The sequence below is a fragment of the Ips typographus genome, linkage group LG9 (assembly GCF_016097725.1).
Source record: "Ips typographus isolate SLU linkage group LG9, UJ_Ityp_2.0, whole genome shotgun sequence".
Lineage (NCBI taxonomy): Eukaryota > Metazoa > Arthropoda > Insecta > Coleoptera > Curculionidae > Ips > Ips typographus.
This window is the reverse complement of record NC_138430.1, coordinates 5,147,998-5,167,682: the sequence shown is the minus strand read 5'-3', so window position 1 is coordinate 5,167,682 and position 19,685 is coordinate 5,147,998. Positions and strand designations below refer to the sequence as shown.

Below are 19,685 nucleotides of genomic sequence, written 5' to 3'. Positions count from 1 at the left end.
GCAAGTTATTTAGTTTGCTAAATTTCCTACAAAATAGCGAAAAATAATTCAATTTGGCAACACTGGCATTAATTTTCTCATAAAACATGTATGTGCTTTAAAGCATGACTTTTATTCAACTATATGGGTCGGGTACTAATACATATTTTGAACTTTTGCCAGAAAATAGTTTTATTGGCACTCAAATACTATTACTTGTCCAATAACTAAAATGAAGGGTTAAGGAAAAAAATGACGTTTTATCTTCCCAATTTATCGATTAACACAACAGGGCCGCCCCTGTTTGCAAACAGAAACTCCGATGTTGTTTAGGCAACCAGAAAACGACATAAGGGGCGATAATTCGATAAGCAGCATTGAAAAGAATTCCAGCCCGAAATCGAATTTTGATCGGGATGACAAGGAAATTATACGGGGAAAGACTCAAATGTTGTGTATAATAATTCCAGAAGGTGTTCTTTTTTTGTCTTTAAATGAATCTTTTCACCAGTCACACGAAAGGGTGTTATTATTTACTGTTGTCCAATATTGCCAAGACCAGAAGCCTGCCACATTCACTTGGATAATTACACCTTTGTATCGAATAATCCGCTTTGGTGTAGTTAAATAAAGAAATTCCTGACGGGGCTTAAGGCCTTAAAACGCTAACCTATTGTATACTTTGACACCTGTTCCTTTTAAACCCTGTAATTACCACAGCCCAACTATATCATCTCATTAAAAAGATGCAGCTTTGATATGCGAAGGTGTTGAAAACACCAAAGCTATAATTTTAATTAAAATCCCTTATAAGCGAAAAAGTATAAACACAATTTAATTCAGTCGATTTTGTGGGTGTTCTTATACAGTGTGTCCTTAATACGAAACTAGTCAAATTATCAGATGCATGTTTTAATAGTATTCTAACTTATTTTACCTAATTTAAGGTCCTTTGGTTTAAATATGCCCTTTGAGGTGCATTAGAACCCTCCTGGAATAAACTAAAAAATTGCCAAAATTGCACTTTTTTCAATTTTTGAACTGTTATATATTTCACTAAAATGTCATTAGAAAAATGATAAAAAAAACTACAAAATCACGCAAAACTGGCCTCTCTAGTACTTCATGTTACCAAGATATTAAATTTCAAAAAGTAGGAAAAAAGACCCCTATCATTAGAAAAAGGATGAAAGAAACTACAAAATGAGCCAAAACTGGCCTTTCTAGCTCTTCATGTTACCGAGATATTCAATTTCAAAAAGTAGTAAAAAAAGACCACTAATACCCCACCATTCTTTAAATTTTTTTGAAAAAGTCACCTAATTTAAGGTCTTTTGGTATAAATATGCCCTTTGAAGTGCATTGGACCCTCCTGGAGCAAAATAAAAAATTTTCAAAATTGCACTTTTTTCAGAAATGGTATTTTTTAAATTTTTTTATAATTGTAACTTTTTTATTTGAACTCTTATAGATTTCACTAAATCGTCATTAGAAACAAGATAAAAAAACTACAAAATGGGCCAAAATTATCTCTTAGAGGTTTTAGCTATTTTTTGGGAAAACTTTAATCATTATATTGGTTCTACATGGTAAAACCGGGTTTATAAAAGAGTACCAGCAACGTTCACGACGTGTAACCATTCTCATCTGGTAAAGTTGCAAGTAATTCTTGGAAATGATTACGAATTACAATCGGCCCAAACAAAAGCTGAAAAATCAGTCAATCATCGCGGCTCTCGCTATAATAGTCCATTAAGGCGTTCGGAGATTCTATTTTGATTCGAGAAAACAATTCCAGGGTTCGGTAGCGACAAAGTTTTCGAACAATAAAGCCCCACACTGGGTCCAGTTTCGTACCGAATTAAACGCCGACCACCGCCAATCATTGAGTTCACACTTTGCCCATTGTTTGGCTCAATTGTAGCCTCTGGAGTAGTTCGCAGTTGCTCCCCAGGTGGTCAAATTCGGGGTGTGCGTCTCGCTGTATAGAAAACAGGGCTGTACTTTACTGTCTGCTTTTAAGTTTTAATTTTATCCAGGTATTAACCGGTTAAGATTGGTTTTTAAATGTTATGCTACGAGGTGCAACTATGTGGTAAATTGATGGCAGTTTTCAGTCCTAAAAGTTAAATTTCATCTTCTTCTCACTCCTTAGTAAAAATGTATGAATCTTTTAAGTAAAAATTACACTTACTTGAATTCTGACTTCTTTAGTAAAAAAATAAAACTAAATTGTTCAGGAAGTAATTTCTATTAATCTTCACATCTTCCCATTCTATACATTAATGACCCTACGGCTAGTATTAGGTAATGAAGGATAACAAGATTTACAGTACATTAAATAGTATCATAAATTTTCTATTATAGTTATAATAATATTAATGAACTTAATGGCTACTACCCTAGAAAAATAGGAACAAAATGATATATCTCTCAAAAATCAAAACAGACCGAACTCTCACAAAATGTTTAACAGATTGAGGCAGTTCGATTTAACATAATAATTAATCGCACATCAACAAAGTCAAGCTACAAAAAATTGCAAATACTCTATTATATAAATCCATTGAATGTTTATGTACATTTAATATCTACATTATGTACAGTGCCAGTAGCAATTTTTGGGATGAAAAGTTTTCTACTTTTCGTCACAAAAATTACGGTTTAAGGAAGTAAGTCAAATGTTGGCCGAATGACTGTCTCTACAAACTTCTACCAAATATGCATGTATAATCGGACAACAAGGCAGCTAGACAGCCCGAATGAAACAACTAAATGCACACAAATCACTAATCACATTCACATATTTTCTGGTCAAAAAATCACAGTGAGTGGCCTTCTAAACTCACTTCCTGGAGTTTGTGACGGATACTGACTGGCGTACTGTGCCATTGGCAATATTCCCGGTGGTACCGAATTACCTTGCTGCATGGCACTACTCGGATAATAACTTGGAATACCTCCAGGTGAAGCTCCCGCCGATGACGTGGTAGTAGAACTAGACGAACTAGCGCCATCCAGTCTTTCTTGCGTGTTGGCTTTTCCTTCTGAGGGTGATTCACTTCGAGGTGATCCAATCTGGTTACCACCACCTAATCCAGGATGTGCCTGTTGTTGGACACTACCATCGTACATTTTGCCAATATCCAGACCTGGATATGGTCTGGTTGTGTCACCGTTGTACTTGCCATCCATGTACATCTTGGAGGTTTCAAAGTAGGCTTTGGTTAGGGCGGAGGTAGAGTCCAAATAATTTCTTTCCAGGTAGCTTTTAGAGTTTGATTCCATGTATTTCGGGTCGGAGTACATGGACATTGCTAGGGTGGATGGTGGCATGTAGGGTGAACGGTATTTGTCCGCTTCCATAGAGTATTTCATGGCATCCATAGATGTTACAACCTGTAAATTTAAGAAAACAAGTGTTGATTGAAATTTGGTCAAACTACATTGGCGTAAGATTATATATTTAGTAGAGTATAAAGTATCAAAATAGGAATGTACGCGGTAGAAGTTCTCGGGCAGTGAACAAACAAACCATTTTTCACGTTACGAGTACACCGGTGCTAAAAACCAAGGATAAAGATCTTACAAACAGCCACTATTTTGATTTGCTCGTTAACACTTTTACCATTTGTAGCTACGAATGCAGAGAACAAACAGGAAAACAACTGCACTACAAAAAATGTCATTTGCGGCTAATCATTTAAGCACATTCCACCCGGACGGGTGCTAATTGCGTCCACTTCTTATGCTCGCTTGTTTTTCCAAAACCTTGGACTGTTTTGTGTGCTTTGAGACTTTAGGACAAGTGATTAAACGAGCTGAATAGGACCAGGCCGTTGTATCGCCAATATTTCGGCTGGGCCGGCATTGTCAACGTCCCGACTAAAAGACACAGAAGATACATAGTATTACGCGTATGGCATGGCGGATTTATACAATCCATTAGGAGTCATTGTCCAAGATGATATATCGTCAGCAAGGTGCTGCTCCTAAACCCGGCTATAAAGCCGCGTAACATATAACACCGGCTCTTTGTGTCGTAATGGTGGACGATGCGTGGAATTTTCTCTCACACAATTTCCTTTTCACTCGTCCCGTCTCACCCTGTACTAGTGATTTTATGTTGATGTCATAAATCAAGTAGTTTTTTAGCTTTAGTGTTGCATTTGGTCAAATATGGACAGAAATAGCAATATTACATGGGAAGTGTTGAAAAAATTATAAGGTTCAGTTATGTGAAATTTTGAAATCAGTAACCCTGGAGGATACAGATTTTGTCTCAAAGAAAACTTTTTCCAGCAGAAGGCGTTAAAAGTTACTTTCATACTGTGGTCCTTAAAGGTAAAAACAAATCTCGAATATTTAAGTTGTAAATTTAATATAAGCCAGACAGGACAAGATTATGGTCAAAAGTAAAATTTACGATGATCAGCAAGGACACTCCAACAATACAAAATTAAAAAGCTAATTTAGCTCCCAAATTTTAAAGTGGAGAGCCCACTTGTTTGCTCGCCCCATAAACTTTATGTTCGCACAATAAAATATGCAGTTTATTTATCAACATTACAAATTAATTAGATCGGACGACAATAAATTTATTATCGGACCGGATTACGGGGACACAACATTTGAATAAATATGAAATGGTAATATACAGCGCCCAGCGTGCGTTTGACAACTTACTTATCGCGGTTAAGTTATAATAGGAAGGCCTATAAATTGGGTGTTAATACCGTAAAAAATGGCCCCGATGCATGTATTATTTCTCGAAAAAAGTTGTTTGGGTTCGTGTCGTTAATGACAAAAGGTGTCCAGCCAGTATAGCCAAGGTATTCTCCTCATGGATAATATACGAAGCGACCGGATGTTCAAAATCATTAATTTTCGGTCAGGTAAACCAAAGTAATTTTCAATAAAGGTGTGACTGAACATTTGAATGAAAATTTGACTGTGGAATAAGTCTTGTCGTTTTAAGAATATAGTTTTGTCTTCATGGAGCTGTAAAAATGCCATTCCTCAAAGAAACACATCTATTTGGCACTTTCAGGTTACTGGTGTTGATTGATTGTCTGAATTTGTTTCAAACAAAATCAAAGTAAAATTAGATGACGTGACAATGTCATACCACATTACTTTGATTTTTGCTATAGTTTCTTGTCATTAAACAGATGATTCAGTGTTGTTTTTGTCCCATATAGATGTTACCCTAAAGATTTTGGAGCTATGACAAGATAACCTATTATCGTGATCCCTAGTTTTAAAGCAATTTCGAGTGGTGACTAGGCAAATTTAACCCTGTCTGTCCTTTTGCAGGTTTTAAGGGATGTCGAAATTAATGTCCTTCCACCCTTCGAGGACGTTTTCGCGGGGATTCTCAAAAAAAATCATTTTTAGGGGGTGGACGATTTGCAATCTTTACTGTGCCTAATCGAGTGTGAGAATTGGCACACGTTGTCCGCATTTTGTGCTTGGTACCAAACTAGCTGCGTCATGACGGTGACTAGCCATGACCAGTCATTAAAACGAAAAAAAAAACGGAATTAAAAACGACCAGGTGTCCATTAAATGGGTGCATTAAAAGGTTTTCGGAATGGATGTATTATTCATGATCCATTGACCAATTGGACAGCATATAAATTAATTTTACTTTTAGTTTATCTCAAAAGTTACTACTTTGGTCAAGATATCACAAACTACTTACTGTGGAGAGGATTTATCATTAAACTTTTAATTAAATGACATTACCTGTCCGGGACCTGTTAGACCTGCAGACATAGCAGCTGATTGCTGGGCGGCCGCAGCTGCAGCTGCCATAGAAGCTGCGCTCAATGATCCGTAAGCTGCCGATGGATTGTAGTAACTAGCCATAGATTGACCCATACTCGAAGCCATTCCTGAAACGAAAAAAAGAACCCAAAACATCCTCCTTTAATTGATTACATTAAATTATTAATGCTAGTCACTAAACCAGTAAATGACTCGTTAAAATTTTATAGTGGCCCATCTGTTTTTTTCGCAAAATTGGCAATTAATTGCTACTGTGAAGTTGAGGTTAGGTAAGAGGAAGCAACATGTGTCCTAAATTTATGTTAACCCTGTTGATCGTTTTAATATCGTCTATGTAAGATTATACAGGTCGGAGAGGAATAAAAGTGATTTGCTTACCACCACTTTTACAGCTAGCAGATTCTGTTAGGCAATTTATTTTAAGCTAATATGAACCCTAATAATTGATATTTTTTTTCAAGTCAATCAATATTTAAATCTTATAATTCACTATCTATTGCATAAGGTTCTAATTGGCATCATTTGAACCAAACTCACATGATTACTATTGCACATGGTAAACATCAAGCAAATTGACTGTAAAACAATATCTCGAGGATATATACACAGTAAACAGTAAATTATTGTTGCGCAGAATGATGTTGCATGATGTAATTCACTTGTGTGTGTGTCAATAAGTAGGAATTAATAATATTCGTGAAGAAAAAAAGCTTAATTAAACACCCAGTAACAATTGATTGATTGTCAGTCATCAGGTTTTCAAGTATATTTACCGAACAATTCGATCCATTCAAATAGTTTGATGCATGAATTCAAATTGCTAGATAATGGCAACCTTGTAACAGTACAATATTTATTAATAACCCTTTAGAACGTAAAGCTTCTTTGCTTTGTGAACTTTGGTATTTATTGATTTTAGGATAAGACTGAATGTTTCCTACTATGAAATACATATTAACTGTGCTGGGCAGTGTTGTCACGTCAAAATATATTTAATGGTAGATAACGGTAGATCAAAAAATAATCAACAATCAATCAAAAATAATGTGTTACTTAAAGAAAACAGATTTTGATTTACATTTTTATAACATATTTTGCAAAAATTTTATCTATTCTACATCAAAAAATAATGCCAGTTTGCTACCATACTTTCACAGATTTTTATTTTTTCAACAATTGGTTTTTAAATTTTGATATTATTGACAGATATCACGTGGTTTTAAAAGGTTATTTAACTAGACAGTCATGTGAATACTGTCAACTGAACTGTCATAAATCTCAAAAACATTTTTTTAAATCAATAAACTACAAGGAAACAGTAAGTTTTTTATAAACCCTCATTTTTGCAATTTTGGAGCACAGTTTGACAGTTATGCCGTTAGTGACAGTTGTCTCGTGGTTGTAGCAAACTATTTAGCTAGACGGTCATGTTCCAATTATCAAAATAACTGTCATAAATCTGAGAAACACGTTTTATATCAAATACAGCAAGATAACTTTTCTAAACCCTGCTTTTGCAACTTTTGAGCACAGTTTGACAGTTTTGACGTTAGAGACAGTTGTCACGTCATTTTAGAACATTGTTTAGCTGAACGGTCACGTGACAATTGTCTAGACAAATTTTGACATTTTGAGATTATTGACAAAATTTGTCTTCAATTTCTTATCCAACAACCTGAAAAAAACACTACAAATTTTGGTAGTCAAGAAGAAAAGTTTGATCTGCTAGAAACACAATTTGAAAGGACAGTCAAGAACAAAATCGTCTGTAAAACTCACTTCGAGTAGGAAAATCACTGTTTTAAGCATATTTTTGGAATTCTTTTTAAACTTCTTATCAAATAACCTGATAAAAACACTACAAAATAAAACTTGTGGATTTGGCAATTCGCAATATATAAAATGTTTCACAACCGACATAATGGCAATGTTATTAAAAACGGTAGATTATATACAAAAAAAAACAGAAGAACCAAAAAAACGGTAGATCTGACAACATTGGTGCTGGGTGTATTTCAGGCCAGTTCAAACAAAAAGTCTGCAAGTCACGAATGTTTAGGCTTACAGGGTCGTTCAATAAAGCAATCCTAGAATGAATGCAGCACTTCCTGTGCTAATTTCCTATTTTAAATTACATTATAAACGTGTTTAATCGTTCACTCACATCGTTAATTTTTTACCATCATAATGTTGCACAAATAATGAAGAAAACACACATTACATCTATCGATTTTTTCTATAAAACTATTTAAAGAAATCAACAGTAAAAAAACAAATTAAAGGTTCTTCATGGTCAAGAATAATTAATCAAAGTGTTTATCCGTAACCGCCACAACATTCCTGCGGTGAGTAGCGTCCGATCTCCCACAAAGCCAAATCAGCAGGAACTCACACTTCTTCACTTAAGGTCCAGGTGCGTCCGAATATCTCTTCTACCCTGACATAGGAGGCGATTCCGCGATATTTACGAGGAGAGAAAGAACCCGATATGAATCATATTATCCCAGAGGTTGAACGGTTTCTTTTTTTCGTGTCGATCGCGTTTGCGGCTGATTTACACCGGAGCGATTTGTTAGGATTTACGCTTTGCGACGTACCTGTCTGATTATGTTTATGGCTTGCTGGGCAAAAATGATATGTTGGCCATTGTTGAATTAACGTGTAAAATGCCGTCGTGAAATAGCCACGGACCGAATCTGTTTATCTCGTTTTTCTAAATAATTTAAAAGCATCATCTTGAACTTTTAACACGGTAACCAGGTGTTATTATTTCACAGTTAAAAAAAAATCACGTTTGTTATCCTCGACATCCAGCTTCCTACTCTATATTGAAGAATACGAGAGGATTTCCGAATGAAAAAGCCTGGGGAATACAATCCCCGTATTGTTGGTTTTCAATCAATCTGCCATTGAAGCTCGATTTTTGTCTATTTTCTTATAAAGATCTGGTTCAGGTAGACGAACGGATTTGACTCTATTGTTTGCAATGGGAAAAAGGATAATATGACTGACGTTGTTGGATTCACAGCCAATATTTTAATCTATTCTGCAGAAGCGTCAATAGGACTAATTTGTATTGTAACTTTATGGAAAAGACTGTACTTTCACAAAAAAATGTTCAGTTCACATGGTACCAATCAATACGTCGATCATCCAAACATCTCAATGATACTTCATTAATTTTCCATGTCCATTAATTCGTCTCTCTATATCTTTAAAATTCATTAATATTCTCACACTATTTTCGACTTGTAGGTCAGATAAACCGGCCGCATTTAAACGTCAATCATGCATCACTTAATATTCATATTTGACACGAAAGATTGGTTACTTAGTGATTTATAATCGGTGAGGACAAGAACACGTTTAAATGTCAATGAATATCATTTGTGATCAATCGTTATATAACAGCATTTTTCAAATTTGTATCCATCCGAGTTGTGGAGAAACAAAGCAAAGAGCAACCACTAAAATCAAAGAATTTGTCGTCTACTCGCTAATGCTTTTTACTGCCCGATTAGAAGAACGTTAACAACTAATTCCGTAACGGTTTTCGTTGATACCACATCCATGTCAAAAGATGTTATTAACATAACAAAACAAAGGTAAAAGCTTTGATACATCGACTGATAAAAGTAATTGCGTTGAAGAAGTTGCTAAAAGTTTTTCTTGCAAAATCACTAGTTTGGATAATGCAGTAGTTAATAGTTTCAGAAAGTCTTTTACAGGATGATCTAGTAAGCAACAAGCTTAAACCCGTTAAAGTCAAAATATGGTTTATTTGAAGAGATGGAAGCAGTGACAGACAGAAATAATCTAGTAATTTCACACCCTGTATTTCTAAAATACCTTGTCGAATTTTATAAACAAAAAGGACTAAAAAAGGGCATTTTAATGCTTCGTAAATGTGTTGCATATCCATCTACTTCATTCGATCTGCAACATTTCTTCCGAACTGTTTTTGGACTACTCTGACAGTCCAAACGTCTGTCCCTAAAGATTTCTGGCAGTTTCAAAAAAGTTTCTCGAATGCTAACAAAGCTTTCAGAGGATTCTGCCATTTCTAAATTACTTGTTAGAGGCTTCTGGCATATTTGGAAGATTTTAGGTTTGTTTAAGTAAATTATAGAGGCCACTGGCAAATCCAAGATGGTTGCCAGAGGCTCCTGGCAGTCCTAAACGTCTCTAGAGGCTTCTGGTAGTTTTAAAAGGTGAAGGCTAGCAAAGCTTTCAGAAGCTTCTGGAATATTTGAAAATTATTTGCGTTATTTCAGTGAGTGAAGAGCCCTCTAGAAGTCCCAAACGCCTTTAGAGGTTTCTGACAGTTTCAAAAAGTTTCTCGAACTCTAACAAACTTTGCAGAAGCCTTCTGCCAGTTCTAAATTACTTGTTAGAAGCTTCTGGCATATTTAGAAGATTTTAGGTTTGTTTAAGTAAGTTATATAGGCCTCTGGCAAGTCCAAGACGGTTGCCAGAGGCTCCTGACAGTCCTAAACGTCTCTAGAGGCTTCTGGTAGTTTTAAAAGGTGAAGGCTAGCAAAGCTTTCAGAAGCTTCTGGAATATTTGAAAATTATTTGCGTTATTTCAGTGAGTGAAGAGCCCTCTAGAAGTCCCAAACGCCTCTAGAGACTTTTGGCAGTTTCAAAAGGTTCCTCGAAGGTTCACAAAGCTTTCAGAAACTTCTGGCAAATCTAAGATGGTTACCAGAGGCCTTTGGCAGTTCTAAATCACTTGTTCATGTCCTATGGATCTATTTCGAAAATTTTGAAACCAGAATATACCCCAATAGATATTAACAAACTTTGAGAAAATTTTCTGGAATTTATGGGAGACAAATTAAGGCTAAATAAGCCTCACTAAAATGCAGCACTAAAAATTGTGTTTTAAACCATCCAGGAAATCTGTAACACTGCCAAAAGCCTGTAAAATCATTTTGGTGATGCCAAAAAACTCTATAAATACTATTAAAAACCTTCAAAAACTTGCCAGAACCCTCTACAAATGTCCTGAGATAGAGAATTACAAATAACAATAAATTAATGATCTAGCGCAAAATTGTTGAAATAATATATTCAAGACACTATTTGTGAAAATAGAATTTGTATGATTATTTAACATTTTTGCTTTTTCCCTATCTAGTTCTCTGGAAAGCTAGTGTTAAAGTTTTCTAACAATTGATAAAAATATAGATTTTGAATTAAATCCGGGTCCTGGACATAATGGCTTGCAAATATAAAAAAACTTGTTTTTTTTTAGATTGTTTAAAAACGAATCGGAAAATCCGATTTTAATATTGTACGCGGACGCCTTTTGAAGCATTGTCCCGGACACAATGCTTATATATGATATGCAGGCATGTGTTCGGAAAATCAGCTTGAAAAACAGACGTCACAAAATGCGCCTCTATTTAAATATTATTATCAATAAAATTCATGGAAGGCCTTCAATGGAAATTAATTATCCTACACGCGGACAGTGACGGGTTTTGTGTTAAAATTTACTTGGTGAATGGATCCGATTCCTGATGATGAACGAGTGGGAATGAATAATGATGTTGGTTGAAGTTAATTAGAGTGAAATTCGTGTAATTGTCGTAATTTTTGTCCGATTTGAATTACCTGCTCTTAATGCGTCCATTGGCACTGATGGATACGGGATGGAGTAGGGATAACCTTCCTTCCTTAAAGTTTTCGGTTTTCTGCGTGGTCGATATTTGTAGTCTGGATGTTCTTTCATGTGCATTGCCCTTAAACGTTTTGCTTCGTCGATAAAGGGACGTTTTTCGTCTTCTGTTAACAGTTTCCATTCTGCACCTAAAATTAACGAAAATAATAAGTTATGTTATCCCCCAGTTAAAACTCAAAAAAATGGACTTAATTATATACAAGTTATTTTGACAGTAAATTCTTTTTTTTTCTCTTTCTTCCAACATTGGCTAAGTTGAGACTATACAAGACAACATTTTATTGTCATTGAAAGATGTAAGAGACAAGAAAAATGGTGACGTAACCACTATTGGTCTTGGTTTGTACCGTAGTATTAATAATATTCAAACAGATCATTCAGCTTAACAAATTAAGGTTATTGGCCAGTTCTTTTTTGATATCTTAACAAAACAAACAATTTAGTAATTTAGAAGTAAATGATGGCGTAAAATAGACATTGCCACAATTTTCCCATTGGTAAGACATTACGTTGTACAATAAGCGATTTGTTACAGCAAAAGCAATTAGTTGCACCAAGTCAAACCACAATCCATAGGAAAACTAATCGAGACAAATTCTATTTACTCACCCGAAAGAAAAATACACTGACAATGGTTCGTTAAAAACGAAAACACTTTAGAATATAACCGTCTTTCAGTTAATTTGAATTGAAAAAAAAAATGGGCAACGAAGAAAAACACTCGAAATTCCATATAAGCGTGAAACAGCAGCTGTAGACTGTCACTTGTCCATCATATACTGTGTGGATGATCTGAATAAAGTTTTGAATAATACATGAGGCTCCCCACTACATAAACGGGCTGGCACAATGTGTTATGATATGGCTTTAATGCCGTTTAGGGGTGGAAATCTATTTAAAAATGACGTTTACAGGATACATATGTGAGACGGCCATTGATATGTAAAGGGGTGCTTTTGTACACTTTTAAAATTCATATTGTATTTTATTAGGTCCGAGTTCATGTGGCTGGCGCTTTTCACTTATCTCGTTCCTTCCTAAGTAAATATTTGCTCTGCGGGATCCGTTCCTATACGTGTACGGTTTTGCATACGTTTATTGTTCTTTCCTTTGTTTCCAGTTAATTTGGTTTCCATCAATGCTAAAGCTTTTGATAGGGACTGTCTGAATTCGTCCAGAATTAATTCAATCTGAATTTTCAGTGCAAAATGCTGCTAAACTAAACTGCTCGTCAAAATGAATGGGATAGCAAAAGTTTCTTCAAATTGATTCACTCGATTTGAATATATTTTTTTGAGTATTAAAAGGTAGTATTTTTCTCTCTCTGATGACCTAAATAATGTTTTTGAAAGTTTTTACGGTTCCGATTATACAGGGTGTGACTGAGGTGTAGTCAAAAAATGAAAAATTCGGTCTAACGCCATTTCTCGCAAAAATGTTTCAAAATAACTTTAATATGTCAATATGACGTTTTCGCCAGTTTGATGATTAAGGGCCGTTTACAAATTTTACTGCAAAATTTTTAATATGCTTATTTTTACATTTCTTGTTTTTAAATTAACCATTTCTTTACGTCATCTGGGAAACCGTGCCAGTTAGAGCAAAATTAACGTCAGATTCGTGTTCCCCAGTTTGCAACTAGTAAAAAAAGGCCACCTTGATTGACCCAAATTCTATATGGCCGCTGTTAGTATAGTAGGCCCAAAAATCACAAATTTGAGTCAAAATTTTGCGCATTTTTCTAAAAAATTGTTCATAATGGCATTTTTGAGGTAAGTAATTATATTATTTTCATTGCATAGTATTTACAACGCATTATATGCATTTTAGTATCTTTTATGTGATACATGGAGTGATACTCTCATAAAAAATATTGATAATTTATTCATAGAGAAAAAACACATTTCTGCACTAACATGGGGCAATTCCTTAATATATATTTTACTGATAACCAAAAAATATCAAAGAAAATCTTGAGAATATGAGTGAATTTCAATATAACGTCACAATTAATGTCACTGCCACTTCTCCTGGGACAGAGAAGTAGGTATATTCATTATTTTAGAGGCTTGAAAAATCTGGGTGATGATGGACGAACAAGTTAATTAAAATTTAGGTTTCACACTGCATCCTGAAGAGTTTAGACCAACAAATTCGTCTACCTGACTCCTGAAGCAAACAAACACCATTCTTCGCTTACACTATCCGTTGTTAAGGCGTAACAAGTAGCTAGTCACAGTATAAGGCATTTGCTAACATTGTCACAAAATTAACGTTGGTGTGTTAACTACTGTTCAAGAAGTATTCCGAGTTTTGGAGGCATTATTAGTGTTTTCCTAAAATATTTAAACGTTTTTATTCAGTTAACTGGAAGTCAAATATTTTTGTTTGACGAAGGGCGCCACACGATATAACCCTTTGTTTGTTCTTCAGCTCTTTTCAGACAAGTAGATGATCGATGTAAGGTGACAGTATCCTGTTGGTTCTGACCAATTAGCGTACCGGAAACATTCCGTAGACATTAGATTTGTAGTTCTAATAATAGGTTTTTATTCAATGTCGAAATCAGTTAATCCGCGAACGTTCTATTCGGTTCAAACTGTTCTTTTGTGAAGGACAAACAGATTCAATTTTGAACAATAGTCCCAAGAGATGTCTCTTTAGGAGGCTTTGTTCACTTCGTATTGTCATCTCTGTTCGCAGAATGGATGCTTCAAGTTACATAATTTCCAAGAGATTGTCTTTTCTGATTGCTTTATCTTACTTTGGCACACAATCACTATTGTGCGGTTGCCGAGAGTATTTCGAGTTAACAGGCTTTTATTTTTCCAATACGACCTTTTTACAACTGTTCAAGGAAAATCACTTACCGAGTCGTTTTGATATTTCAGAATTATGCATTTTGGGATTCTCCTGGGCGATTTTCCGACGTTGCAATCGCGACCAGACCATGAAAGCGTTCATGGGTCTTTTGATGTGGTCTTCTGGTTTTTTCACGTTTTGAGGACTTTGGAGGCTTTGAGGCATCCCGATTGGGGTGCCTCCCAAGGAGGCCATCCTCGAAAATCCTTCGGCGGCATTGAAACCGCCTTCGCACATTTGGCTCACAGACCTATAACAAAAAGTAAAGCATTATTTAATTTGAATTTTATGTTTCGTTCGTTACGTATTCAGCAAAACTAAAGGGACAAATTTTAAACCCTACTAAATCCTGTAGCATACTGAATAATGTATTAATCATTGATGCTAAATTTGCAACATATTTGAATGACTGACTACAAAAAAAACTGGGCACTTCGGAGATCCTGTTCGTTAAAAATTACCAAAAATTATTCCCTGAGCAGTTTAGTTTAGTTTTGAATAGGTAAACGAATGATAGGAGTTAGGAAGTGTTATATTTACACCATTACCTTTCAGGTTAGTTTAAAGAGAAATCATTCAAAATTGGTAAAAGTCTCTTAGAAACCAAAAATTGTCTTTCAACCTCTAAAATAATTATAGAACAAAATGTTGTTTTTAGTGATTGCAAAACAACACATTTGTGGGACTAACAATCTATTAGCTCTATTTGGACTGTATCAAACTCTGAGTATCTCCAATCAACATTGCTAATTTGGCCTAAAATTTGAATTTAAAATTAAGACTTCCACACTTCAACACCCAAACAGAAAGTGGTGGAACACACACACTCGAAAGTTACGGCGTATTGATTACTCACTCTCCTCAACCATTTGAAAAACCACTCGACTTCCGAACGGATTTGAATAAGAAAAAAATCCTCGACAGGTAAGTAAACAATACTCACGTACTTGAAACAATACAACGAAATGGTAATATGGCAATCGAAATATGCGTAATGACCTATACAACAAGGTGGTGTACAAAATCATCATAAACGCCCGTGCAAGTGACAGGGACTGTGTAAATACACGGCCTTATGAAAAGCAAACATAAGTCTGTCTTATTCCCTGGAGGCTTAAAGTCTTTTGTGATTTTCGCTTATGAATATGAAAAGGCGCGAACGTACATAAAGGGAACCCATCAAATTTAATTCCGGATTTGCGCGGTTGAATAACAAAAACGACTAAAAAGACCTGAAAGAATCAGCAAATGAAGAATAATAGTTCAACAAAAATTGTTTGCCAAGAATTGGTCACGTAAATGAACATTTACTTGACAACACGTAGTCAGATGTTCATTAAGTGAGAATTGAGTAAAACTAAACAAAATGATTTGTTTTTTTCTAGCACAAATTTCAACTTAATTTGTCTTTTGAACTGAGAAAACAACAAAATCGATATTTTTGACCGACCAGAAAACGAAATCCAATTCACACATTTTAATAACCAGTTTTATTCAAATTGGGCAACTAAAAATGCGGTTCAGACGGATCCATAAACACTAAATTCTCGATTTTCATGCTTCGAAAACATTTTTCAAATTCCTTTTTTCGTATTAAGTCGATGTCGTCTGCAAAGCCTTTTTCGGTTTTGCTTGCCAATACACCATGTTAATTAAATATGAATGTTAAGAATAAATTCCACAAGTCCATTAAAACCATTAATAAAGGCAAATCAGTGTAACTTAACTATCCAAGGAATTCAACCAATTAACCTAGACCGGACTTTGGCAGCTAAAGGGAGAATTGGTGTGCCCCAAACAATTTGTTGTTATTCACTTAATTCTATTTACAAACTAAAAATACACCAGGTTTTGCATAAATCGATACACTTACAACTTTGTATAGCTTTGCAAAGCTGGTTAAACGTTTCTTTATTCATATAAAAATAGTTCTTCCACCTATAAATAATGTTTAATGCATATTGCAGGTTAAAACAGTTATAATTTATGCCCAGACAGTAAATGTAGCATGAATTATTTGTTTAAGGTGAGAGCAAGTAATTGCAAAGTAATGATTAATTTATTTCTGTAATTATGTTGGTTTTCATTCAGGTTAATAATTATAAGTTGGCTGTTTAATAGCTTTTTCCTTAAGAGGAAAACAAAGAATTAGAATATTGATTAAAAGCTTTATTTCAGATGATACTAAAATATAAAATTATTGTCACATTAGCAGTACGTTTGAAGCAGAAATATTCAAGACAGAAATCCGACGGAACTTCGATCACCATATCTTCTACACACGAAATAAAAAACTTGTAAAGATTTGCACCAAATAATAATTTTAGAATTTAAGAAGTTATTAGCTTTTAATGAAGCAGTTGGCATATACAAGAATTTGATAGTCTGATTGATCGTTTAAGAAGACTTAGAATGAATTTATAGGTTGATTTTGGTATAATATTAGCCAATTAAGATGCTTTTAACTAATATTTAGGGTTAAAATGCTTATTGAAAAAAACAATTGTATAAGGCCAACCCAAGTATCTAATATCATTCACTAAATCAAATGGAACAATGTTGAATACTTTAGTCTCTGTCAATAGAGAAGTATTTGGTTTAATTAGAAATAATCAAAATTTTACTGCTTTTTCTGCTAAGTCAACATGTGCAGAATTTGCGTAAATCACAGTCCTGCCGGTAGTTTGTGATTGGTGAAAAATGCTGTGAATTATTTTATTATTATTATTATTATTTAAATGTGAATTACTGCACATTTGGACGTTGCATTAGTGTGTTCGGATTACAATAACCTAACCTAAAGTAACTATTCTGACAAATTAAAATAAATGGTAAATATGGTTATTTTACGTTTAACAACCTAAACTCCAAGATTATTGTAGGTAGTTTTATTTATATATGGTGTCCCAAGTTAAAATTAGACAAACGCATATAGAGTGAACAAAAGAAAATCCTTATGTAATGTATAACAATAATGGAACGCGCTTCAATCATTACTACTAAATCTTTAGTAAAATTTTAGACACCCTGTATCTGGAAAATAAAACATTTCATTTATCAATCATTATATTCGTGCTCTCTCGAATTCTCTCATACAGGGTGAGACAGTTTAGTAATAGTGTTTGTCACTCAAAAGTAAGTAAATCCATAGATAATTAAACAGTTGAATAATTGTCATTATTGGCACTACAGGGTGAGTCAACGATAGAGTAAAATTTATTATCTCATTAGTTTCGAAAAATACAAAAATATAAAAGATTTAGAGAATAATGAGATACATAGTTTAAAATTACTATTTTAATTTACTATTATTTTAAAATTTTAGTTTCATAAAGGCGTGGCAGATAAAATATTAGTTTTTTAAATAGGACCCCCTAATTTGTAACAATATTTTATCATTTTTAATATACCTAAATGTCATATACCTAAACCTAACAGTTTTTCTAATATTTCAATTTTTTCATCAAAATATTAGTTTTTACTATGATGGAAAATTGCCTGTACCGCCATTTTTTCTAAAAGTAAAACTCATATTTGGTAAGATCATTCTACAGGGAGGACAAAAAAGATTTATCCAAGTAAACTTGGACTTATTAACAAAAAAGTTTTAAAATTCCATAGAGATTCTAAAAATGTGTTAAAAAATAGCGGGTTCTATTTAAAAAAAATTATCTGCCACATCTTTATGAACCACCCTGTATATTCAAAAGTAATTTTAAACTATATGTACATCACAATACTCTCTAAAACTTTTGTATTTCTCGAAACAAATGAGATAATAAACTTTACTCTATCGTTGACTCACCCTGTATAGTAATTTTGAGAAGACTCAGGGTAAAACCAACTGATAAGATACTTCTTAGGCATATACATCAAGTATATAAATGTACTTTACAGATTCTACGTGATGTTTGAATTTTTAAAAGACTTAAGTAGATTAAACCAATATTAAGAGACATTTTCTAAATTCAATATCTACTGAAACTGATAATTCAGATGCTACTAAACTTAAGACTGGACAGTTTAAGAAAAAAGTTTTGAAAACCAGTATGTAAATGAAGCTTAAACGGGCGGTAAGTGATCCTCCTCCTTCTCTACACGCTAATTGACCATCGGGTCCCCGCTCTACATTATCAAACAACACCAAGTCAATATTTGCCATCATCATACCTAATAAAGTGGCCGTTCGAGGCCTGTCTCTGTAGATCCAGATCAATTTTGAGGCTGTTAGAGCACTGTATAGAGTCTCACTGAACTGAAACCGTTCAACACAACCGGAAACGCGACTTAATTTGACGCGCTCTATTTTGACATTTGACAAAATAGGGAAAAATGGAGGCGCTCTCACAATGGCACAACGAGACTCCGAAAAATACGTGCAAATCTCTACAACTTGCGGCACTCTATGTGTAAATTGTACACTGGTAAAGGTGGACAGGCACTGAGCATGCCCGAACGGATCTCGAAACTATGCACCAATGAAGACGGCAGGCGGAGCTTTAGACATTATCTCGGCACGTTATGCTCCAAGAACAGAATGGATCCGCCTAGCGATTGTCATGTTAATTTTTTGTCTCTTGTCCTTTTGTACAGGTGTTTTTGTATTGTATTTTGCCTTTGAAGGTTTTTTTTCTCTTCTCCCGGTATCGATTGTACCCGGGGATCGTCGTTTCTCTGATATTGTGTCGCGCCGTTGCCTGAATTAGCGTGCAATTATAATTGTCGCTAGTGTCCGCTTCGGAAATGCTTCCTACACGGAAAATAGAGCATCTTTATTACTCATTACTTTGAATGAAATGAACACGGTAATAATCCATTCATGTTTTTCAGATATTTATCTTTATTTAAGTTGTATGCAGCTGCTAGACTACATTTCATTACAATATAACTATTAAATGATTTTCCAAAAGCTTCTGACTGCGTTACTGTGTAGGTTTTTTAATTCAGGTATTGAAAAGTAGGTGTGTAGGTATTCAATTCTAAAAAATTTAAACGAAACAGATGTTTACTCATTATCTAAATACGCAATTTTTCAAATCTCTAAGGTTCCATCCACTGTTGGACACTCTGTATGTTATGACTATACAAGAGTCTCTTCCAAAACTTTTCTAATCAGCAATTGAAACAAGTGTAGAAAATAGTTTGTGATCACTTGTCTCATACTGAACTAACTTTAAGGAAACCTAATCTGATTCAAAAACAAATTACTTGCAAGAGCAGATAGTTCACTCATCTGCAGAATAATTAGTAATATCTTTAAAATTTTGTTGATGTTTACGATATTTTAGTTTTAGAGTGTCTGCAAAATCTCTGTTCAATATCCTACCACAAATTAACTACCACTTCAAGAAATCAATTTTGGATTTGG

General features: G+C 34.3%; 1 protein-coding gene across 1 annotated transcript; it reads right to left on the bottom strand.

Moving 5' to 3' along the window:
• Window positions 1-2,211: 2,211 nt before the first annotated feature.
• On the bottom strand, window positions 2,212-18,782 carry LOC145733609 (uncharacterized). Its single transcript, XM_081986506.1, has 5 exons — window positions 18,488-18,782; window positions 14,326-14,567; window positions 11,389-11,583; window positions 5,728-5,876; window positions 2,212-3,378 (listed from the first exon to the last, which is right to left on the bottom strand). The coding sequence occupies exons 2-5, from the start codon at window positions 14,552-14,554 to the stop codon at window positions 2,794-2,796; spliced, it is 1,158 nt and encodes a 385-aa protein (XP_081842632.1). The 5' UTR covers window positions 14,555-14,567; window positions 18,488-18,782; the 3' UTR covers window positions 2,212-2,793.
• Window positions 18,783-19,685: the final 903 nt, after the last annotated feature.